The following is a 26,191-nucleotide window of genomic DNA, read 5'->3' as shown; positions in this document are numbered from 1 at the left end:
TTCTTTATATAAATCAACTAAAAAATAAATAAATAGATTTTTTTGTTTAAACTATTTTAAAAAAAGCGAAAATACAAATCAAATAAATTAGTGTTGTTAAACGGCTCGAATTTTAAAACGGCTAATCCAATATTTTAGCCAAAAAATTTACGCAAATTTCTAGATTTCGTTAATAGATGTCCTAACTTTTCTGCCATCTATACACTAAATCTCCAGGCTTGCGTAATATTTTTGGTCAAAATATCGGGTAGCCATTTTTTAAAAATGGAGCCGTTTTACAAACACTACAATTAATAATATTTAATGAATCCTATATATTTTTTTTAAAAAAAAGAATATTAATAATTTACTGGTTAGGCAGGAATAATTTAATGCACTAAAATTTTTTTGGAATGAAGTAGATAATAAGAGGGAGTGGGAGGGGGGATAAATAAAAATATTAAATATTTGGAAAAGAAAAGAAGCCATGATTTTAAAAAAATGGTGGTTGGGTGAATGACGGGTAGGAACCACCTCGAAAATAAACAATATAAAGTTGTTTTTTTTATAAAATATCTTTAAAAAAATAAATAAGAATCGACAAAATAAAATGCGCGAAAAAAAAATATATATTCGCAATAAATTCGAATAATTTGTACACGATTAAAAAAACTTTTTTATCTTATTTATAACCGAAAAAGAAAAATTCTTCTTCCGTAACAATAAAAAAATGAATGATAAGAATAATTCGATTTGTATGATTCGCGATTATTACGCCAATCTATAATTGATGAGATATTTACAAGCGTGGGTTAGTAGTTGCTTTTCTTTAGGACCCGTGGGTGAAGATAGATGCCTGTGCAAATTCTTGTGACCTTGGGTGATATAATAACATGATAAGGGTCAAGGATAATTTATTATCAAGTATATACATACTATATATATATATTATTTTTTATAATAAATAAAATTTTGATTAAAGTTAATAGCTTCGCTTTGTTAGTACTTTTCGAACATTAAAACTTATTGGTAATAATGATCAAAGGCAGTGGCGTTACTAAGGAGAGGCTACTGGGGGACTCGTGATTTGTCAAAATTTTGTGAGAACTACTTCAAAAAATTGGCTTATCACGTGAACATAAATCTTATAAAAATTCTTAGACCTAATATTCGAATATTTTATTTTAAATAAATAAATAAAACTCTTATTCGAGTAATAAAATAAATAGCGTAAACCGTGACTGCCGGAAGCGTTGTCCTCCTCTCGGGCATAAATATCGAGCCCGTACTGGCCTTCCTCGGGGAGAGAAACTTCGAAAGATATGCCTTCAACTTCCGCCTTTTCTTCCCTGCTGCCCTTTCCGTTACCTTCCAACGTTTTATAATAATGTTAAATTTAAAAAACAATCAAAATTCTTTCTGTGCTTTAAATGGTAATTTAAAAAAATAAATAAACACTAATCGCATACATGATATTTAAAGAGCACTTGGTGTTTTAGGATATATATATATAACCTTGCTACCCAAACTCAAGGTTATTTGAACCAGAGACCTGCATATTTTAAAACCAAATATTTAATATGGCCATTATTAACTATAAAAATCAAAAATAAATATAACAAATTTTAATAAAATCAGGGTCGGGCCTTAAATTATAAAACCCGGTCCAGGCCGAAAAATTTTTTTGAAAAATACTCTGGGCCGGGCCGAAATTTTTTTAAAAAAAAAATCCGAGTCAGCCGGGCCATACAAATGGTACCTCTGCAGGTCTCTGATTTGAACCAATTTCTCAGTCGCCGCGTAACTACGGGTAAGCGGTGGGGGACAAGAGTGGGAATCTACATAACCGTTTGATATTTCTACCCCTCACCCATATGAGACAATGCAAAAATAAATTTAGTCTTAAAATATTTATCGGTGCATATTTTTTTTTATTTTCCGACCATTTTTAAGGTTGCCTCCACTCTGGCTCCTCACACTCACTCTTCAGGATTTTCGGATATTTTATAAATATATTATCAATTTTTTTTGAGGAATAAAAGAATATATAGTTTTTATTAATACAAAAAGTTTTAGGCACCTTCTAGATAATTATCTAATCTTCCCCTGGGGTAAGCCATTTTATAAGCATCCTGATGGTCTTCCCCCGAGGTCAGGTTATCTCGCGTATAAATCCACCGCGGACGCACGCATTTGGACAGGATAGTTTGTTCGCCATCGTTTTTGTGCAAAGCCGCCGCAAAATCTACCAATTTTCGTCTGCTATTAAAATAATACACCAGAAATTATTAATAAAATTTAAGGGGGCAAAGTGAGCTAATTTTAAGCCCCAACAATTACAGGTAAATTAATATAATAAAAGCAAAAAATTAAAAAGATTTAACCATGTTTTTTTATTTTTATATAATACTCAAAAAATAAATGACGATCAAATATATAATATATGACAAAACAGATTTAAAAAATGCATTAAAATATAAAAAAATGGATATTTTAATTTTCGTTTTTTCTTTATGTATTCCGATTTTCTATATATATTATAATATAAATTTTATTTTTATAAATTTACCTTAATTCAATGGTTGTCCTCGATAACCAATCTCCTAATATCGATGCATCTTATTATAATAACTTGAAAAGTCATAAGGTAAATACATTAAGAATTGATGTTACATTATGAACGATTTCGTTTCTTGTATTTTGTCGGGGATTGATTGATCTGTATTTGTTTTATAATACACCAAAGAAATTCTCTATTGGATTAAGTTGAGGCGAATAGGGTGGCAAATATTCTACTCGCACTTTAAAACTATCAATGAGGTGACTTTTATAGATCGATGCATTATCCATAACAATTGAATCACTTGGTATGATATTAATTAGTTCTATCATATATTCCCGAAATAGTAGACTATTATAAGCTCCCTCGATGATGCGATAAAGTATCACACCTTCGATTCCCATAGTACATAATATACTTAAATTTTTACCATTAGATGGTGGGACTTTAACAGTTGGCGTAACATTGTATGATGCCCAGGCGTAAACAGGTACAACATGTTAATTTATGCCTGTCTCGTCTAAGAAAAATATTTTTTCTCTGGCTATATTCAATATTTCTATACAATAAGGGAGATAATGGAAATTATTTGTAGCAGATATATTATGTATTGAATTAGAATAAATAGGATCAGGATTTGATGTAAATGAATTTGTATTATTTGTGTTAGTTAGTATATAAAATTTGTCGTGTATTAAACATTTGTGAATTAGAATAAACAGGATCAGGATTTGATGTAAATGTGTATTATTTGTATTATACTATATAAAATTTGTCGTATATTAAACATTTGAAAAAAATATTAAACTGTATTTTTAAAAAAAATTTAAGTAATATAAAAATTGTAAATGCAAAATAATTACATTAAAATTTTACCATATGTATTTTGTAGTGTTTGTTTTGTTATATATTAATGAATCGTCATTTATTTTTTAAGTATTATGTAAAAATAAAGACACATATTGTTTCATTCTTTTAACTTTTTGTTTTTATTATAATATCTTACAAAAAAATAAAATGATTTGAATATAATTATGGAACGCATGCGCTTTCATCAAAATTATATTAAAAAAAACTAAAACTAAATCATTGAAAATTATAATTGACAAAAAACCTCGAATTTGCAGTGTCAGATTGTCTGCTATCCGAATTATTCGTACCGGAAGCAAAAGATCGCTTGGTTCGAGGAGAGAAGTACGTTAAAGGAGCGAAGCAGAAACGGATGACAAGGAAAGATGTGTGCGTATTCACGACGGCATCCTCGTGGGATGCGGGGATCATAGTGAACAATTTGTAAGCCTTTTATATGAAAATATAAAATATCAGGTTAAAAAAACCTATTTTTTGTTTCCCCCCTTTCCTTTTATATGAAATCTATTAATTTCCCCGTTTTACCTTAACAGGTCCCCACTCGCCGCTGGCACAATCCGGGAGTGGTATCATGATTTTGTCCAGGGTCGAACAGACTATTTTCGCCTTGCATACACTTTTGAATCGCATCGCCTTTCCGGAGGCGTAGTCAGAAGAGTTGACTTGGTTGGCGAAAATGTCGAGCAAAAATTCCCCCTTGCTGGGACAATGTACCTATGAGCATTTATAAATGCGCAAATAAATGAATTTTTTTTAAAAAAAATGTAGAGGATCAACTTGTGTAATCAGCATCATTAGTAGAAAATAGAAACAGGAAGTTATAATAATATTAAGGAATCCTTAATAGTGCGAACAAATTGAGCGTTTCTAACGCTGCGTTGCAAGCGCCAATAATGACTTTCAAATGGCCTACTGCAAATTGGTAAAATTACGGTTTGGCGTTAGCAATCATTTAAAAAAACGCAAATAGGTTTGCTTTTCCAATACTTTTTTTATTCTTCGTTTTGTAATATTATATAAAATGTAATATAAAACAACTTACTTATAATCCTAAAAAAAGGAATATTTAAAAATTAAAGAAATAAGAAGGCAGACGATAATATAATATTCAAGACAAATCCTTTTTTTTTTAGAAATTATTTAAAATTTAGAATCAAGGGATATTAATAAAAAGACGACCTCAATTTAAACAAGGGCCGTGTTACGTTTTTTTTATTTAAAATTTACGGCAAAACGTAAACTCTCAATGTGCGCACTAAATTGTAATGATTAAATATTGTATAATGGTATTGAGATGTTTTTACGAATGTCTAACAATAAATGTTTCATTATTTGTATGAAAATAAGGTTTTCAATTGAAAAATAGAAGGGTCTAGCATAAATATAATAAATTAGTTGAGATATATTTCGTTCTTTCAGCTTTTCCAAAAAAAAATAAATGAGCTTTTTGTTTGAATAATCAATTTCATAAAAAAAATACTTTTCTTTATATAACATTTATTAATTTACCATTAGCCTTTCCCATATAAAAATTTCTAACCTCTAGAGAGGAAGGTGGGGGGGGGGGGGTTAATTCATTTTTACATTTCTCTTTATTCATTTCCGATAGAAAAAAAAATCTACCTTAAAAATGACACATTTCCCAACCAGGGTCTGCATAACGTACCGTCTCATATTGATACCATCTAGGCTGTCTCCGTTGCCGGTTACAAGGGTGTTGGGCGTAGCGTAACCGTTAGTTGTTTCAACGCTCTTATCTTAACAGATTTGATAGCGCAAAAAATATAACTTTGAAAGTAATAATCAAACTAATATAAGACAATATTATATTATTTTAAAAATCGTTAAGAAAAATTTATAAGTGATGTTCTCGACGATTTGGAAAATTTGGTGAAAGTGTCCTAATTCAAAATGCCTCAAAAACAAAATGTATTTCAATTGGTCAACAATAAAAACAAAAGTCCTCAGCAGTAATAAAAATTTGAAGATGTTGACAAGCGACATTACAAGTAATAATATATTCGTTTTACTGGAAGACAGCGAAGTATTGAGATTGGGGTTATTTGTTGTTGAGGGGGAAGGATGGTGGTAAAAGCGGAGATTGTAATGGAAAACGAGACTCGCCACAAGATCATCGGGCATTTCTAGTGTCAGGTTGGCGGCCCCGGTCTTGTCCGCTAAAAGAATGGCGCCTTTGACGTTAAAAAACGCGGTCTTTTTAAAGGTCGAATGGTTATAGCTAGGCGTTTAAACAGTTTTTTTTTAAAAAAAATTGATTAATAAAAAATATGTTATAATAAGCTTATTTAAGAATTATTCTCATTGGGCGAATTTTTCAAATTATGTTTCTCTCTCGCCCAATAGGAATGTAATTTCTCTCCCATCCTAAGCAAAAACACATCAAAATCTTGAGATGAGAGTTAAATTCAAAATTTAAAAAAATAAATCAATAAATAGGATATTAGGCTCGATCTGGTAAAGAGGACTTAATATCATATAATTAGATTAGAATCAATGACATTAATACTAACAAACAAGACTGTCGATTGATACATTAAAATGCACTAAAAGTGCATATATGAAGTCCGCCAAAGGATTTTAGGAAAATTCTTCTCAACGACGTCTTACCGCCAATAACATTGCTTGCAGATGATTCCAGTGTATGTACACTTTAAATAAATCGAACCCATTAGCCCTTAATAGTATTAATATGATAAATCGGCTATAGCAGTGTTGCTTAGCGCCCTAATTATTTGGCGTAACGATAGCGTATTCTCTTTTTTTTGCAAAAATTACGTTTACGTTTACTTTTATACTTTTAAAATAAATTACATTATTAAATTTTGTAATTAATTCTGCAAATTATAAATATTTAAATGTATGTTTTGAATAATTATGTTCCCATTTTGAGCATATCAACAGCAAAATTAAAAAGGGTAGGATAAGCTATAAATTATGAATAATTTAAAAACCCATAAAAAAATAGACAATATTTCAAAATAGGATGGTAAATCCAAATTTCTTGTGTGTACCCTCAAACGTATCTAATTTCGTTTTTAACTAAAGTAGAAAGTAGTCGCTTTCTTATGGTTAATCATAATTATCTTTAATTTTCTGATAGAAAACAAAAAAAAAACTTGCAATCGTTGGTCGAAAGTGAGGAATGATTGGGGGAAGAATAATGTATGGAATTCGTCGAATTATTGCCTTGATTGGGGTCTGGAGAAAAGGACAAGCCGTACTTGAAGAACAGGCTACGCACAAAGGGCAGATTTTCGAATTGCTTTTGTTTTAAAGGCAATTTTTATGATACATATATTTTCATTTCTTTATTTCAATTCTTTCGAGAGATATAAAATTTAAAAAAATATGTTAGAGTCGGGTAAATCAGCCCAAGTCCCTACAGAATTTTTGTAATGATTTTTTAAAATATTTACGTCGAACAATCATTCTTCATTTATGCTTTCCTTTATCAGCATAGTGCTTTTTGAATATTGGAGGAGGGGTAGGATTTAAATGTATTCATTTTACTAATTTCACTAAATATCACAAATAAATAATGATAATTTTAATCTATTTAGTTGTATCGCGTGAATTCAAGGTTATAATATTAATAATAAGGTGAGGTGATCCCTAATAACCTTCCCCAAATATTTATTTCTTACCTTTGCCATACATCTTATCAAACATTATATTCCAAGTTGCGTGTCTTTTCTACAAACTTTATTTAAGACACATTTGACGTAAATATTAAACAAAAATTGCAGAACCGGAAAAACCCTTAAGAATTTTTCGAAACCTAACCGAACCAGAACCTTTTTAATTTTTAAGCAGCTAAACTATAAGGGATTATAGATAAAGGTTCAGGTCTCTGTCTGCAGAAGATTTTACCTGCAAGGATAAGCAGGTGTCCAGCAGTTGCCATTCTGATTGTTTGGGGAAAAATTCGTAAATAAACTCTTCCGGGTCGGTGAGAAAATAATGATCGTCGTATTCGTAGCGCAAGTTTTCGGCTCCTTTGAGATTTTTATCCGCGCCGTGTTGATCCTTAACGAATAGATCAAGTGTTTTACAAAGTAAAAAGCGAATCATTTAATCATTCTTTCTTTTTTTTAAAGATAAAATAAATACGAGCAATATACTTTTCTTAAACTAATTCTTTCATTCTTTCTTATTTTCCATTTATTTGTGCATATCGTGTATGGCGATTTTTCAATAACCCGGTATTTCTTTCTTTCATTTTTTTTAAAATGTATATAACTTAGTGTTGTTAAACGGCTCATTATGAGCCGATTTATAAAAACTAGGAAAAATATTGTGCAAGCCTTAAGATTTTGCTCATAGGTGGCACAAAGGTTTGAACATCTATTAACGAAATTTCGAGAGTTGGACAATGTTTTTCTGGCAAAAATTTTGAGTTAGCCCTTTTTAAAAATCGGCTCAGGGGGGGGGGGGGGTGGGGGGTGGAAGGGAGGATTGCCTAGTAACAAGGGCATTAAGTGGTTATGAATAAAAAATACAGTTCTCAATAACCCGCTTTTATCTTTATTGAAGGATTCGTATAAATATGTGGCGTATAAAAAAACAACCTCCAAATCGTTATCGTCAGCTATCATTTCGGGGCTACTGCCCATTTTTCCATTGGCGGTAGCGTTTTCCTTGCCCTTATCATCGCCTCTTAGATTGGAATTATTGGAATTGTTAACCAAATGACGGGCACCCCAATTGCATTGCACGAATCTCCAGGAACCGTCTAGGTAAGCCGCGTTCCAGGTATTCCGGAAGCGTTTTGAATTGATAAGATTGTCGCTGGAGGCTGGGAGGAAACAAAAATAAAATAAATACTATTTATTTTAAAAAAAAAACATCATATATATGTGGTGTATCAAGATTTTCTCTAATTATATTGATGTAGTTAATAAGTGTCAATTATTCTTTTTAGCTGCTTTTGAGGAATATATATAATTATTATTTAATTTTTTTATTTTGTTGAAGGATTTATTACACTAAGAAGGGTCAAGATAATTATATCTTATTCCCTTTCACAATTATTTTATATAATTAAATTTTATGTCTAAGTTTGTTATTTTTTCTTCTCCGGGTACATGATAATGGGTAATGATGCATAGCGTTGGACATTGGTTTTTCATATAAATCGGAGAGTCATAAATTATCCTAATAAAAAATATAAAATAATTGATTTAGAGTGGCAGGTGCGGCACGAAGCTATTTTTTCTATACCATTCTGAAACTGGGTGGAAGGTAGTAGGGTAGGCTTGAAGTTAGAATGATATGAGCTAACGTTCATTATATAAATATTAGCAAAACTTTGGAGGTTGCTTTTTTAGTAAAATAGTTCTTATCATAACCGTAGCTGTATTTCATTTACCATGTTAATTATAGGTTATATTAGCACACATTGGTGGGTCTCTTGCCTTCATCATTTAAAAGTTAATATTCCCCCCATAATAATATTTATTTAAAAAGAAAATAAAACTGTGCTATCATGTTATTTTTTTTTGAATCGAAAAAAAAAAGAAGAAGAAGAGATATGTTCATACGGGTCTGGTTTAGTAGCGAGGAAGGGGCCGACATTTCGAATTTCATTCCGGGCAAATAGCCCGCGCTTTTGGAATACCCTCTGATGACAACGCAATGAAGGCCGGCGTAACTATTTAATAAAATAAAAATATTTTCAAGAATCTCTCTTTTAAGAGCGTGCGGCATATATATATTTTTTTTAAAAAAAATGATATTAAATATATTCTAATAATTCAAAGTTTTTTTTTTATTTAGCGGGAAAAAAATAAAATATTGTTTAATCGTTTCGTAAAATATTTTTAAATTTTATATAAATCTAATATTTAATAATTTTAATTAGACGAAGATAGATTAATTGCTAAGCGTTCGAAAAAGAACAATCAGGTAACTAAAAATTGCTCTATATCGTAGCCAAATAGATATAACTAATATACTGTACGAACTAAGGTGTTAAGTAACTCTTAAGATTTATTGGAATCCCAAAGTTCCAATGAAAGAGAGGAGAGCAGACATGTAAGGGATTACACAATGCATATAAGAAATTTTTTTTTAAAAATAAACAAACATATCCGCATATTGTTTTTTATACAAAAATAAGTTTTGTGTTTTAATAAAATTAAGTCCTTAAAAAAAAAATTATATTATTAATATAAGAAAGAATAAAACCTGCAAAGTCTCTTGAAAAGCATGTGATAACTCTCAGTTCCCAGTTTGATTCCCCTTAACAACCCTGTTTGATATTGATAAAAATTTCGAATATTTTTATTAGATATAGATGATTGTTTAGTAGATTTTTTTAATATCAAAACTCCAAAAAATAAACGAAAGGCAAACATATTAATTATCGCAAAAATAAATAATGTCTTTTTCCCTTTTAAATTTCTTATAGGCATCATATTTATTATAATTAAATTTATTATATGTCATTGTCCGTTACCGAACTATTGATTCGAAAGTGTAAAATTTATTTTTAATAATCATTTGATATTAAGATTTTTTAACAATAATGAGGAAATTTCATAATATTAAATTTTATCCATATGGTTCTCGTCTGAGCTAGGAAGAGACAAAAACCATGCACTCAAATGATTGGGCACAAAAAAATCATATTACAAAATATTCTCAATCCATTTTTCTAGATAATCATAGATATATAACATTTTTGCAAAATCTATATTATTTTTAAAGGAGATAATACATATTTTAAAAAATAAATTTTTGATTAAAAATGGGCTAATGAATATTAATTTAACGATATCATAAATAGGGGTTACGATGCACTACTTAACCGATGTAATAAATTATAATAGAATATATGGTCGGAAGCGCTTAAATGTAAAGGGTTAAGGATAAGGAAATGTTCCATTTTCTTCCACCATTTAACCGATTCGATGTATTAGAAAAATTATCTTCTTCATTAAAAAAAATAAACCCATTGGGGTATCCGAACCAACATCAGAGTCGAAAGTCATGCGATTCAGGTTTATTATAGTTATCCAACGAAAAAGGGCCCTTCAAAAAATAATTAAAAAAAATAAAATAGTCATTATACCGTATATTTAGCGTTGTTAAACTACCTAACTTTAGTCAACTATAAAACAGCGTAGCCATATTTTTTATTAAGAAGTATTCGAATCAATCTTCAAGTTGAGGCTTAACTTAGAAGCTTAATTCAACTTTTTAGACTAAAAGCTTCACTAGGCCATAGTAGAGATCATAGGCGTAGCCAGGATTTTCCTAAGAGGGGGAGGGGAGAATTAAAAAAATTTCTGGGGCTTCGTCCCCAGACCCAATTTTGGGCAGTGCTCGACCTTCGACCGGGTTACCTTAGTCTATACATAGTAATAAAATATTTTTACAAGGGAGGAGGAAAAATAAGCCTGGAACAAATATGAAATATATTTTTTATTAGTTTATATAAAATATAATAAATTACTTGTATATACATATACATAAAAGCTTGCTAATAATTTATTCCAAACAAATATAAGATATTTATTTATAAAAAGCAAGTAGGCATATAGTTGATATTCCTCTATTTTATAGAATTCGTTACAAAATACTAGTAAAATTCCACTTTTACAGACATATTTGACAGTTAGAGAATGTATTACATTTAATATTTTAACAAATTTTACTAATCAATGCTCTTGATAATAAATAAACCAACAATATGCATTCAATTATTTAACGCCATCTATTTATTTTAAATAAAAAATGATATTAAAAATTAATCTTCATATTATTTATCCCACAATGTCTTTAAAAGATATTTTCTGATGTCCTTATTAATATTTTATAGTTTTCTGTAAAGTATATAATTCGCTATATTGGTAAAAATTACTAGATTGTCATATGATAATTTATAAAATTAGATACTACCTCTCTCCCAAAATCCTACCTTCAGCCTCATCGTGGCGGGGGAGTGGCAACGTCTTTTGGCGGCAAATGGAGGTCTAAAAGGTTCCCTGTGATCTGGGTCTAGAATAGGATCACCACCGTCTCCTCGACGGGGTGTAAAAACCACTTAAAGAGGTTGATGTCAGGAAGGGCATCCGATTGTAAAAACCATGCTACAAAAATTTCCCTATGGTTACAACAAAGCATGGGCGGGGTACAGCCCAAAGTACCCCGTGGGCCTCCTCATCCGCCTACGACAAAAAGAAGGATGGGAAACCTGGTGGAACCACTATTCATGAAAATGAAACCTATGACGGCCATAAACGACCTAATAAAAAGTGGAGAAACCAGTTTACGGGTGATCGAGTTAGGGTCGCGACATGGAATGTTGGGAGTATGACGGGAAGAGCGGGAGAAGTCGTCGATGTATTGCACAGAAGACATATAGATGTGTGCTGCATACAGGAGACTAGATGGAAAGGAAATGGGACCAGAATGATTGGCAAGACTAGCGAAAAGTATAAATTCTTTTGGCAAGGAGGTAATGATGGTAAGGCTGGAGTTGGGGTATTGGTTGCGGAGAAATTGGTAGACAAAGTAGTCGAAGTGAGAAGGCTAGACAACCAGATAATGGTTATCAAGATGATTATTGGTAGAAAGCTATTATATAATATGATCTCGGCATATGTTCCTCAGGTTGGAAGAAGGGAAGAAGAGAAAGATGTATTTTGGGACAGTCTATTGGGGGTGACATCGAGACTGGCAAATGAAGAGGGGATTATCCTGGCTGGCGATCTGAATGGACATGTGGGAGCCAGTAGTGAGGGTTATGAAGGAGTACATGGAGGGTTCAGTTATGGCATGAGAAATTTGGAAGGAGAGAGGATTTTAGAATTTAGTGATGCTATGGATATGATTGTTTGTAATACAATGTTTAAGAAAGAATCAGAGAAGCTGGTGACTTATAAGTCGGGTAGTACCAAAAGTGTTGTGGATTACTTGTTATTAAGGAGATGTGATCGATGTATAATAAAAAATGTGAAAGTGATACCGGGAGAGGAATGTATAAATCAGCATCGACTAGTTGTAGGAGATCTCACTCTTAAAGGTGCCAGGGTCACTAAAAGAAAGTTTGTCCCAAGGCTGAAGGTTTGGAAATTGAAGGAGGAGAATGCTAGACGTCAATTCAATATGGCATTGGCGATTAGGGAGGCGGAGGTGGCACAAGCATCTGCATCTGGGGTGAATGACAAGTGGGAAGCCATGAAGAAAGCTTGGGTAATGACAACTGAGGAGGTATGTGGATGGACAAAAGGGCCGCCTAGACATAAGGAGACTTGGTGGTGGAGCCCAGAGGTAGCGAAAGCCTTGGATGAGAAACGGAGGTGTTTCAAAGTATGGTATAATAGCAAAGAAAATAGTGATAATGTTATTTACAAGATGGCTAAAAGAAATGCTAAGAAATTAATAGCGAAGGCTCAAGAAGAAAAAAGACACGAGTTTGCTAAAGAAATGAAATGCGCTGATGGAATTGGAAATATGGTTAGAATGGCAAAACAGATGTCAAAAAAGAGGCAGGATGTGATAGGTGTAAAGTGTTTGAAAAATATGGAAGGAAAAATGACGATTGATAGTAGTGGTATTAAGAACACCTGGAAGATTTACATGAAAGGACTTTTGAATGAAGAAAATGAATGGAATAATAATATTAGTTGTGCAAAGGTAGAAGGTCCAGGGTGTAAATTTGGCAAGGACGAGATAAGGAGAGCAGTGAAAAAGATGAAGAAAGGGAAGGCATCGGGTTTAATTTAACGATGGTGGTATCAGAGATGTTTAAAGGTTCTGATGATTTAGGGATTGAATGGTTAATGAATTTAGCAAATCAGATTGTCACAGAAGGTACTATTCCCGAGGACTGGCGAAGAAGTATAATTATCCCAGTATACAAGGGGAAAGGTGATCCTTTAGATTGTGGGTCTTACAGAGCTATTAAACTCTTGGAACATGCAATGAAAGTTTTTGAGAGAGTGTTAGAAAAGCGGATAAGGGAACAAATCAAAATTGATGAAATGCAGTTTGGTTTTACATCGGGAAAAGGCACGACAGATGCAATTTTTGTGGTGAGACAAATTCAGGAGAAGTATCTTGCGAAGGAAAAGAAACTCTATTATGCGTTTGTTGATTTGGAGAAAGCATTTGATAGGGTGCCGCGTGAGATTACAAAATGGGCCTTGAGAAAATCCGGTGTGGAGGAATGGTTAGTTACCGCAGTGATGGCAATGTATGTTGGAGCACAAACAGCAGTACGGACGGATCATGGTGATAGTGACAGCTTTGAGGTGAAGGTAGGACTTCATCAAGGATCCGTGCTGAGGAGTCCATTATTATTTATCTTAGTAATGGATGTGGTGGCTAGAGAAATGCGTGAAGGACTTCCCTGGGAGATATTATATGCAGATGACCTTGTATTAATGGCAAACAGTGAGGGAGAATTGAGGGATAAAGTTAGTAAATGGAAGATGACTATGGAAGCAAAGGGCCTGAAAATGAATGCATCAAAAACAAAGGTGATGATTGGTGGGGAAAATCTAAAGATAGAAGAATCAGGTAAGTGGCCTTGTGGTGTATGTGGGAAAGGAGTTGCTAGAAATTCTATCCAATGCACCAGATGCCAGAAATGGGTACATAAAAGATGTAGTGGGAAAAAAGGCAGTTTGATGTTAGAAAGAATGACCTTTATTTGTAAAACATGCATGAAAGGGATACATAATAATGATAACCTAAAAAATGGTGGTCTGGATATTGGCAATGGGTTAACCCTAGAAAAAGTGGATAAGTTTTGTTATTTAGGTGATATGCTAAACGCAGATGGTGGTGTAGATTCTGCTGTTGTTGCAAGGATCAGACAAGCTTGGAAGAAGTTCAGAGAGATGTCATCTATTCTATTCTTACAAATAAAAAAGTTTCTCTGAAGTTAAAGGGGAAAGTTTACGTAAGCTGCGTGAGGAGTTGTTTAGTTTATGGCGGTGAAACATGGGCAATGAAAGCAATTCACGAAGCCAAATTAGAAAGAACAGAGATGAGGATGGTTAGATGGATGTGTGGGGTATCTCTGAGAGAGAGAAAAACTAGCAAGGAATTGCGAGCAAGATTAGGTATAGAAATGATTGGTATGGTAATGCGACGAAATAGACTAAGATGGTTTGGGCATGTGGAACGTATGACAAGAGATGACTGGGTAAAGAGATGCACAATGATGGAAGTAGGAGGATCAAGACCTAGAGGAAGACCCAAGATGACGTGGACAAATGTGATAGCGGCGGATATGAGAAGCTTGAATCTTACAAGTATTGATGCTCAGGACCGTCAAAAATGGAAAAGAAAAATCAGAGGGAAAACTGGCCTACCCGGGTAAACCTGGAAATCGCCATAAAACGGAGAAGAAGAAGAAGAAGATATACTGTAAATCTACATCATATAATATTCCACTGTTTGTATTGTGCTTTAATATTTTTATTTAATTTATGATTTATTTTATTAAGATAAATATATTAAAATTACTCACTTTATAATTTTATTATTTAGTAATTTTATGGATCCATTATTAATAATTATAATACATTTCATTTTTGTCTTAAGACTTAACTTTGGCTTATATTCCATTTCTTAAAAAACATTTTTGGTTCACTTTTTTTATATACAAATGCTTTTTTACAAAAATGTATAAATTATGATGAATAGTTTTATAAAAAAATATCAACTTTTACATTCTTTCTTTCAAATTATTGTTTAAGATATATGCATACATTTTTGGGAGTCAGGGAGTGGGGGGAGGACTAAGGTGTATATTTTTTTTAGCTTAAAATGATATTCACAAAAAGTGATAAATTTCTGAAGGAGGGGGGGAATTTCCCCTTATCTCCCTTGGCTACGCCTATGGTAGAGATGGTCAAAATTAGATAATTTAACAACACATAATATAAATATAGGAAATGTAAAGATGAAAGTTAAGAATATTCTAATCCAACAAATACTAACAAACAAACAAAAAACCTAGCTTTTTGCACGTCAGTGTTACAATGGCGAGTCAATTGCCTAACCAGGTCGGTAAACGAATTTTGATTTTTGGACGCGATCTGAATAAACATAGAAATATATGAGATATTTTCCCTTATATGGCGTTGGTTAAATTGCTCGAATTTGTATTCTTAGAAAAAAATGGGTAAACCCGTTAATTCGGCCAAAAAATTATCGCGTAAAACCTGGAGATTTTGCTCATTAGAAAATGGTGGAAAAAATTTAAATTCTCGTGATTTGCGGGTAATATTATTTGGACTAAAATCTTAATTTTAGAAAATCGGCGAAATCGAGCTTTTTAACCAACGTTAACTTTCCCTTTAATGGATACTAATCAGCAGGAAGATCCACACGCTACATACTTTCGCTCCTACATATAGGATTTTTTTGAAAGTCGAGATTTAACTCGGCCAGGTAAAATGATCCCGCCAAAATTTTCTACCAAATTTTATATTATATTATGAAAGAAAACCTATTATTAATAAAGGCTTTTTTTTGCCATTATAGTTGTTATTAAATGTCCTTTTTTAAAAAGATAAATTTATTGATATTGGATTATCTTACCCCCGAGGTCGAGACGAAATATTAATTGAGGTATTTATATTCAATCGATATTTAAATATGGATAAATATTTCGTCTCATAGGGGTATGATGAATAAACCAATAATATTAATAAATTTTGTCTGATGAAAAAAAGGAAAGTTTCCATTTAATCCCACGATAATCTTAACATTTTAATATTTATTTAAAAAAAATGCCATATTTTATTAGTTATAATAATAAACTTATGTCTTCTGGTATTTAAATACTTTTGGTGGACATTTTTTTGTATTTTGTATTTGATTTATTTTTTAAATTTTCTGGTTATCCCATAATGTAGGGGCCTGCAGATCTCTTATGATAGTCTCGTATAACAAAATTGTATATTCGAAGAGTAAAATGATAGGCTTTATGAAATATATATTTAAAATTTTATACGAAATGAAAGGTTCTTAAAAAAATATATAGTAATTCGTAATAGACCAAAAAAATTCGTAATATTGGAAAATTTATATAGATATATATATAAACATTGATGGCTCTTTGGTCTATTTCTTCGAAAATTGAGGGATCGCTGTAGAGCTGAGCTTTGAGGCATTTAGGTGGTTTGGGTGCGGGAGCTTCGGTATTGATGTTGAACAACGAACTCTAAAAGGAGATATAAATGAAAAAAGGAGAGAAATTATTGTAATATGGAAACGTGTGAATTAATAATATAGATATCCTCAAATCGTTAATGATTGAAAAGATATCTTTAAGGATAGGGTTGCTATGATTTAATCAAAATAATTCAAATGGCCTATACCTGACTTTTTTTGCATTATTGTTAGTTATTTATAAATACTCAAGAAAATAATTTTTATTATTTTTCTAGAGGATTATATTTTTTTAAGTAACACATAAAATATTTAATAATACGTGATTGTAAGCGCACCGCTCCTTTTCGCTAAATGAGATAGCGGAACTATGCTTGGATTCTCTCAGGTCCCATCTAATTGCATAAATAAATTGGGAGCAACCTAAGAGAGAAGCCCATCCACAAATTTTTTGGCAGGCTAGTTAACTATGCACGCAAACGGCAAAGCCCCTTACTTAAACGCCCTGATTTAATAAAGTCGTGATTCATGGAGGGGGTAGTGTTAGTGGCCATACTTGGTTATATGATAAATTTGAAGTGTGAAATTAATAACGTGTTTATATCATGTGTGCGAGGAATAAAAGTGGCGCCATAAGGATGATTGTAGGGGTTTTGTTTTATCAGTTTTCGAACGTCAAACTGAGGAGGATTTCTAAACACACTCCATTCCAATCAACCCTCAAAAGAAGTAGGATACAATTCTACGGACACGTGATACGAAATTGAAAACAAAATATAGTGCACGAAGCCCTGACATGGCTGCAGTCCTGCATAAAGAAAAACATAGGGCAAATACAAATCATATTGGCTGAACAAGTCAAGACGTATCGAGTTTAAGCCTAAACATAAAACAGTTAGTAGCTGAGCAATAACAAAAATTCCAGTAAAAAAAAAACTACTAAAACTACAACACGGGTGCATAAATCAGCTAAATCTTTCCGATCATCCCTAAGGCGCCACTTTTATTTCTCACACACGTGATAAACGCCTCATTTACTTCACACACATGATAAACACCTTATCTATTTAACACTTCTATATATTAAATTATCAAGTTAATATAAAATTAAGATAGCCATTTCACCCCTCCAAAAATCAAAACTTTATTTAATCGGGTGGTCGGGCTTGTTTCTACCATTTTATTAAAGGACTTTACCGCTTGCAAGCAAATGTAACTGCACCCTGCCCAAATATTTGTGGACAGGCTCCGCTCTTAGGTTACCCCCAGTTTCTTAATCCAATCAGATAGGATTTGATAGTCTAAGCGTAGTTCCGCTATTTCATTTCAGCGAAAAGGGTAATGTGCTTACAATCACGTACCATATTATAACTTGATTTGAATCTTTTTAAAAAAATTGTTATTTTTGCCAAGCCCTATATTTTTCAATCAGAGTGTGGAAATTAAAGTGAATTAGATATTAAATATCAAGCTATTTATATTTTTTTTCAAAAAAGGCATTGATTTTTTCAAAATCAATTAACATTTTTACTACATGACACCTTTTTGAATATTATTTAAATTTATTTTATAAGAATATGTGAAAATTGTTTAATGGCCCTAGTCCTGAGCTTAAAAATTATTGATAATATTTAAAAACCATCAATTTATTTGATCTTATATTTATGAACACTAACAACAAGATTCAAATTAATTAGTATTTATTTTAAATATAAAATTTCAACGATAATAAAATAAATTTAAAGATTTTATACATCAAAATATTTAAATTGAAAGACTAATTTTTTTTAAAAATCTTTTTCCAGCCCGAAGTTTATTTCCGGCCAAAAGGGGAAAACATTCTTTTTCTTCAGAAGCCCCTTCTTTCTTGCTTGCTTTCTTTCCTTCCAGAGTTGATCGAAGATTAACGATTATATTTTATTAATAACAAGTTCGCTACTCATTGCTCGACATTTGTAAGATATGTTCGATTATTATTTTTTGCGATATATCTAAAGATTTTGTGAATTGAAATCAGTATCTTTCTTTATAAAATATCATTTGAGGCTGATATTTTATAACTTTTTTTTGGTAAATTATTTTGTCAATTTCGATGTTTATTTCACAAATTTCTAAAATATGCTTGGATACTATTTATTGGTCTGCTTGCTGTGTTTTGTATAATCCTACCCAGAATCATTTAGAGCGCAAAATGATTTTTTTTAAAATTTGAATCTCTAAATCTTTAAGAGTAGGTATTAAATAAAATATATAAGTAAAACATTCCCAAAATTAAAAATTTTATTCCGCATCTTCAACAAATATAATACATTAACCAGCAAACTAATGTTTATAACCCCTGCTATCAAATAAATTTTTTAATAATAAGACCATGTAGTCGTGTCAAAGCTTGGATTATTTCTAAGCATCCATCTGTTTAGCCGCTTGCATAGCCTTCTCTAAACAACCTTTTTTTAAAAGAAGGAGACTATTATGATTCACCCCCAAGTCAAAAAATATAAATACAACGAGTAATATTTATTTAATCAAGCCTAAAACAACCCAGAATAGGGGTGTCATAATTCAAAGGCTGAATAGCGTAGGCTAAAGAGAAATAAGTTTCGAAAATGATCTGACAGTTGACAAGGCCTATCTTTTTAAAATTGTAAAACTTAGTGTTGTTAAACGACTGTCAATCTCAATATTTTAGGTAGAAAAATATTGTCTAAGCCTCGAGATTTCGATAACATATGGCTAGAGACTTTTGTTCCTTCTATAAGCAAAATCTTCAGGCTTGCGTAATATTTTTCTGGATGAAATAATGAGATAGCCGTTTTAGAAAATCGGCTCAAAACGAGCCGTTTAACAACACTAGTAAAACTAATTTTTCTTAAATTTTTTTTAAAATTTACACATTTTCAATGCGTTTAAATTAAAAGAAACGTGAGGGTATTCTCCTTTTTATGAATAAATTAAAGATATCGAATAAATAAGATAGCTTTGATCATATTCCAACCTTCCTTTTAAAAATAAATCTGATTTAAATAAAAAAAAAAATTTTTTAAAGGTTTTTTTAAACAATGATTTAAATATACCCAGCTTCTAATTAAATCAATTAAAATTCATAAAGGGAGATATAAACCCCCTTATTATCCTGTTCACTGCCCTTGGTGCAAGAGTTGATACTGGAATCGACTGGGGCGTTTTTAGCCAAAGGCAGATTCTCGAAAACGTCCAAGCCTTTTCTCCTTCCACCTCCTCCAGTTCCAATCTTCCCGTTCGGGGTATGCGAATATTCCCCAGTGTGACCGGCGTCATTGTCGCCTTTCAGTAATTTCTTCCGACTTCGGAGAGTTGTAAACCTGATTTTTTTTCCACAAAAATTGATATTGAAGCTAAAATAATGTTTTTATTATCCCTAACCCCTATATTCCTTCTTCTTTTTTTTGGTGAAATTAATATCGTCTGAAATTAACTTATTATATCAATAATCATCTAAGATCAAACCGGAAGTTAAAAGGTTTAATCAGATTTCCTCAATATTAAAAAAAAATTTAAAACCTTATAAATGTTAGATATCTTGTCATATGTTTTAAGCGAGAGAACTAGGTATAATTATGTTATAAAAAAACGAGAAGGAACAACTTCCGGTCATTGATCTCCGAAATATTTAAGTCTCAATTCACCCCGCCCCGCTTCCATTTCCGCCAGTTCACTATTTTATCTCCTTTGGGGTATTCTATTTCATCTATTTATTTATCCTTGTAAGACTTGCCCATTTAGAAATTCGTTATAAATATAAGCGGACAACGAATGGGTAATTAAATCACAGGATATTGAGCACAAATAGATGTCGGCATAAACCGGCTCTAAAAACTGGCAATTTTCGGTTCGAGCCCGGCAATTTGTGGCGAAATATTTTTACGGACATTGCCCAAAATTTTTTTAAAAAAGTTTAAATTGGGCTAATATCTTTTTTCCTTCGTATATAAAAAAAATATCAAGGGTTGGGTGCACGAGTACAAAATTATTTAAAGGGACGGACAGAATTAAAAATACCCTTCCACCATCATCCCCTTCCCCATAATTAGATAATCTAAAAAGAGTAAGATAATCGATAATGTACCTGAGCATTTGGGAGGCGTGGTTTTCCATGAGTCGGGCGGCTTCGGTTCTCTCGTAATCGACGAGTACCCGCGAAAGGGCGTCTTTTTCCCGATCCCTTTTAATCGTCATACGTTTTTCGAGCATGTCGATGGCGTCCGCGGATACGGACGGGTGGGTAGTGGAGGCGAGCGGCTTTTTGACGAATGAATGGCAAGGGGATGCCCGGGCAATATTCGAGATGGGCGAATTGGATGGGGAGGGCTCTGGTGATGGGGAAAAAAGAAATAAATGCAAATAAGGAATAAAATTTACAAATTTCTGCTTTCCTCAGGGCTCGTACAAAAAAAATGATTGATTAATACTACAATATGCAGTAGTCGATAACCAAAAAAAAACTATTTTTAACATGATTTATAACAAAAGGAATATGCATATGGGCAAAGGGCTAATTTTGGTTAAAATTTTGCTCTAAAGGTATAGGGTATAATAGTTAGCACAAATTGAGCGTTTACGTTTCGTTATAATTTTTGAATAAAAAAAACGTAACGCGTCTCTTGTTAAATTGAGGATTCTTTTCATTAATATCCGTCGATTCAAAATTTTAAATAAGTTCTTTAAAAAAAGAAGAATTTGTCTTTGAAAATTATATTATCGTCTGCGTTCTTATTTCTTTAATTTCTAAATATTAAAGTAAAGGTGAGTTTTTCACAAAAAGTGGTGGGTTTAGGCCTAAACGTGAAATGAAAGGGTTAAATTAAAAATATTTTTGTATAATTAATTATATTATTCGTATTTGATTTGAATATTGGTTAACATAAAATATTTTTTATACTAAAATAACATAAAATAATTTAAAACAAGAATTAATTTTAGGGAAAAATGGGATATTTTTATTAAAAAATAGAGGTTACAATGATCTAGACCGCCATTTTGTCTGAGGACCGTAGTCAGGTCTGTGATTATCGGTCAGGTCGGAACCAAAGACTGGACAATGACATTCGCTACACCGAAATAAAAAAATTTTTCTATTCTCTATATTTTTATATTTTCTTAAACGTTTAAGCTTTGAGTCTGGCCCGGGGTTAGATTTATCCTTAAATTTAGACCAGCGCAGTTTCTGGTCGACTTGCTGGGCTCTAGCGTTAGGTGAAGAAAGTTTTCAATATATAATTATGTAGTCACGAGTTTTATCAATTTTAAAATATTTTACCGGATGACATTTTGGAGTGGGGCGATGACGATTGCTCGAATTTTTCTCTCAGCTCGGCTAACGCCTTGTGAAACTCTTCCTTGAATTTCGCGTCGAGATTTTTCTCTTCTTGAAGTCTTTTGCGCGCGAAAGTGGCGTACATCTCGTCTTCTTCGGCCCTGAGCCGCTTCTCGAGGTCTATTTGACTTTCATAATCCTATTTGGGAAAATAAAAAATTGAATAGGTTATATGTAAAAATAAGTCAAAACCTAGAATTCTTATAATGCCTAATTTTTAGATAATTTTTACATTATTTTTAGCCATTTTAGGAGAATAAGGATAAAAGACTTAATTAAGCTTTTAGCAACCTTTTTTTTGTTATAAAGTCAATTATAATAATTTATGAATTTACGCAAGGCATCTAAACCAGCCCTATCAAAATAGAAAGGAAAATTCCATAACTTTTTGAAACAATAATAAAGAGCAAATTATATTCAAAATAACAAAATGGCCGGCCAGTAAAATAATTTTCAAAAAAAAAATTATGGCTTAGCGGAATCAAATCCGCTAGTCCTAAAAAATGACTCCGAAGGCTTGTGGTCAATATTTTTAAAAATAAAAAGTTATCCTTATTTCAATTGGTCGATTTTCCCTATTCCCTATTTGTATTGGTCAATCTAAGGGCCTGCCGTGTGATTAGGGTTAGTTTATAAAGCGATTGTTTGGATTCCTAAAACAAATTTGCCTCCGCAGGCTTGTGATCAATCTTAAAAAAGTTATCCTTATTTCCATTGGTCGATTTTTCCCATTCCCTATTTGTATTGGTCAATCTAAGGGCCCGCCGTGTGATAGGGTTAGTTTCTAAAGCATATTGTTTAGATAAGTAGACGATAAATCATTTTTTTGAAGTCATAATAATATATATATTATTTATAAAGTAATAAAAAAAAATAGAGAGAAAAGAAAATAGAGGAGAAAGAATACAAAATTCAATTATATATTTATACTTATTTTACATACTTATAAAAATATTAAATAAATAGAAAGGCCATCAAATTATTAAAATTATGCAAATTACGGGTCAAATGTCAAAACGCGCAAACAAAATCGTTAAAAGAAAATATATTATATTATATAATAATAGTAATAAAAATTATTTTATTTTGACTTATAAAAATAGAAGGATACTATAAAATTATAAATAATCAGGGACTTAAGGAAGGACATTTGAGAGGAAATAAAAAACATAATATTAGGAATTTTTTTAAAAAAAACCGTTTTTTTTATGTTTTTTATTTTTTTTTATTACTTAGAATTTACTACAATTTTTATGAAAAATATAATATGCCAACCATTATAATTATCATACCAATATTTTGTGTATACTTAGCAAATTTTTCTTTATCACAATCATTTTAAAATTTGCTCGTTTAAATTGTCTTGTTTAGGCCTCATTTATAGTAAACGCGTTATGTACAAGCGTTGCGTTTTTGCTTCTAATCGAAATCACAGCTGATTCTTTATAGCGTTAGTATAATTTTTGAAATACTTCGACGCAACATGTTTTTCTAGCGTTTTCATCATTTTGTTCTATATTTATAAATTATACATATTCATTGGCTTGATTTGGTAAATAACGCATCGTCAAATAACGCGCCGCTTGAAAAACGCGTTTACTATAAATGAGGCCCTAGTGTTTGTTATTTATAAAAACTAACATCTAATTTTATATATTTTCATTTTTAACAATTTCGTTAAAATATAAGCTTGTTTTTCTTTGTTTTGTTTAGTTTTTATCGCTATTTTTTTCCAGTTTTTTTAAATCTTAAAAAACAGTTTTTTGTATCTCTTTTTTACATCCCCACATAATATACCATTATTAATCGTTTTTATAAAACCTTATTAAATATACAGTAAAGATGGAAAATTGTGAAATTATAGCAAATGTATAATTCTAGATCTAGAATTGTTAAAAATAATCACGTTGATTTCTTTTGAAAGGTGAAAATAAAACAGTAATGTGTTTGTTTAATAATAATAAACATCCACCAGGAATATAAATAATTTAAAATTGAAGAAACAGAATCCCTCTTTCAAAATTTATAGGAAACCGGTTTAATAAAATATACAATTTTTTTCAAAAAAAAATTATTTCCGCACCGGAATTAGAGCTGTTATATAATCCAGTTCAAATTCCAAACTGGGGGTAGCGAAATACGGAGCCACGAAAACCACCCTCCTCCCCCCATCATTTGAAATCATTGATGTTAGGGTCCCTCTAAAGACCAAAATATTTATTTATAAGGTCTGATACTGGTTCACTTTTCTAACGCCGCGTTTAACCCTACATTCATAGCACGAATGCATATTATATATATTTCGCTGCAAATTTGTACTAATTATGAATGCGGAATAAAGCCAATGACATATAATAATATCTAGACCGACGATGCATTCATAATAATGCATTTGAAAGCGTAGTTGAATACAAATCAGCTGGACCCGCCATTTTGGTAACTCATATATAGTAATTATTCTCATGTTAAAAACTACTAATAAATTGATAACTTGCTTCCTTATTATCTCTATGATCAGGCAATTCTTTAATAAAATTTTGTGTCAGATATAGGAATAAAATGCCCTATCGTTTAAATTTTTTTAATAATGATATGGGTAAAAATGGCGTCCCCAGCTGTTTTCATTGGTGTACACTTTTAATTAATGCATTGTCAGTCTAGGCATTATTATACGTCTTTGGGTAAAGCGCTTTCAATTCAATATGAAGAAATCAATCAATATAATTTCGTATGAATTATTTTATAAAATTTAAAACACCCGATATAATAAATTATATTTAATCGTTTCGATGCGAATCATACGATTCGTGAGATTGAAAATTGAATTTCGAACTTCTAACTTTTTAACACTGAAAAGCGTTTTTAAACGCAGCGTTAAAGAAAGTGATTCAAGACGGCCTTTAAAAAAAAGAATACTGACTATAATGTCGGCTTAAGAGGACACCCCCCTCCCCCGGATTTCGATAAGGCCAATTTATTTGTACTCCCACCCCCGTGGAAGAGGCCCCAGGGGCAACTTTTTATTTTTTGAAAAGAAGCGGTAGCTTTTTAACAAAAGGCTCCGATCCTATAAACTGGTAGAGGTATTTATAATAGTTTAATTTTTTTTTTCCTTCTTATATTCGAAATTAGTCAGGACAGGATAGCCAAACACGGTTTATAGCCGTATTTATTCTAACCGAGGAATTGGGCATGTGCACGCGTTTCTCCGATCCTTCATAGATAACCCTACCCAATAACGCCACCAAACTCTGCATCCATTGCCCACAAACGTTTCTTCTCCAAATCCGTTATCGTACCACCACCACCCCTGTCTCGTAATTCTGCTGTCGCATTCACATTTATCTCTTCGATTTCTTTTCCTGTTACGCGATCCCAGATGTTTGACTTAAATCACGTAAATATGCCATGGCTGCCAATAAAAAAATAGCTTATATATCACGTGATCCCGCTATTTTCTACGGAAGCGCTTTCTGTACATCGCAATTTCTATTGTTGTTCGTCACACGCGTATACGAACAAATAAAAATGTAGAAGGGGAAAAAACATTTCTTTCCCCTAATTTCTTTTTCCTATAATTTTCCAGTTCGAAAAAAGCGAATACAGTCAAGGTGGAGGAGGGGGGGGGGGGTTATGATCACTATCCTTTCTTCTCTTTTTTAATACGAAAAGTTTCTTTACAAAGAATGTCACACCAACCATTTTTTTAATAAAAAGATTTTTGTTTAAAAATTGTTTAAAAAAAAGGTTATAAAAATATCTCTTTCATTATATTCATCATGATGGTTGTAAATAAATAAATAAGTAATCAACATTTCCTGAAATAAGTTTATTATTTTTTTTCGCGTCTCTTTATTCAAAAAATATGCGCTTATTTTTTTTTCGCGAACCTATGACAAAACGCGCTACAAGTCACATATATATTTTTTATTTTTTTCTTCCATTGTTCTTCTGAAATAAAAATTTATTTTAAGGAATTTAAAATAATCTTCATAATTTTTTATTAGCATAAAATCGTTATAAATACCAAGTACGTATTGAGCGAGTGGATCCGTTTCCTTTTTCTTAATTCGGTTTCCTTACATATAAATACGCTTTAAAGATACTTTCAAACATAAAAAGTTGGGCGGATCTATGGATGAAACTCTTCAGCCCCAGAGAGGAGATTAAAATCCAATGTGTATATATACTACAGATTTAGCGATTCATTAATTAAAAGTGGCCATACATAGGAATCAGCTGTAGCGTGTTATGTCGCTTGCGTTTCGACTAAT

At 31.7% G+C, this 26,191-nt stretch overlaps 1 protein-coding gene across 2 annotated transcripts in view; it reads right to left on the bottom strand.

Moving 5' to 3' along the window:
* The window catches only part of LOC135929001 (hillarin-like), a 48,369-nt gene continuing 22,178 nt past the window's right edge, over positions 1-26,191 (bottom strand). The window contains exons 3-20 of one of the 2 annotated variants that reach the window (XM_065465486.1): positions 21,861-22,056; positions 20,670-20,913; positions 19,686-19,905; positions 16,500-16,616; positions 15,404-15,486; positions 10,383-10,462; positions 9,617-9,680; positions 8,971-9,080; positions 7,999-8,225; positions 7,301-7,456; positions 6,547-6,692; positions 5,440-5,648; positions 5,033-5,166; positions 3,935-4,123; positions 3,654-3,838; positions 2,060-2,241; positions 1,216-1,347; positions 1-854 (exon numbers count right to left, since the gene is read on the bottom strand). In XM_065465486.1, the coding sequence (XP_065321558.1) occupies positions 751-854; positions 1,216-1,347; positions 2,060-2,241; positions 3,654-3,838; positions 3,935-4,123; positions 5,033-5,166; positions 5,440-5,648; positions 6,547-6,692; positions 7,301-7,456; positions 7,999-8,225; positions 8,971-9,080; positions 9,617-9,680; positions 10,383-10,462; positions 15,404-15,486; positions 16,500-16,616; positions 19,686-19,905; positions 20,670-20,913; positions 21,861-22,056 (2,778 nt within the window). In that variant the 3' untranslated portion in view covers positions 1-750. The remainder of the gene's footprint in view (positions 855-1,215; positions 1,348-2,059; positions 2,242-3,653; positions 3,839-3,934; positions 4,124-5,032; positions 5,167-5,439; positions 5,649-6,546; positions 6,693-7,300; positions 7,457-7,998; positions 8,226-8,970; positions 9,081-9,616; positions 9,681-10,382; positions 10,463-15,403; positions 15,487-16,499; positions 16,617-19,685; positions 19,906-20,669; positions 20,914-21,860; positions 22,057-26,191) is intronic. The other variant, XM_065465487.1, reaches the window with a different exon arrangement.

The sequence above is a fragment of the Gordionus sp. m RMFG-2023 genome, chromosome 4 (genome assembly GCF_954871325.1).
Source record: "Gordionus sp. m RMFG-2023 chromosome 4, tfGorSpeb1-WG-v2, whole genome shotgun sequence".
Lineage (NCBI taxonomy): Eukaryota > Metazoa > Nematomorpha > Gordioida > Chordodea > Parachordodidae > Gordionus > Gordionus sp. m RMFG-2023.
Note: the sequence above shows the minus strand (reverse complement) of the source record. Positions and strands in the feature narration are given on the sequence as shown.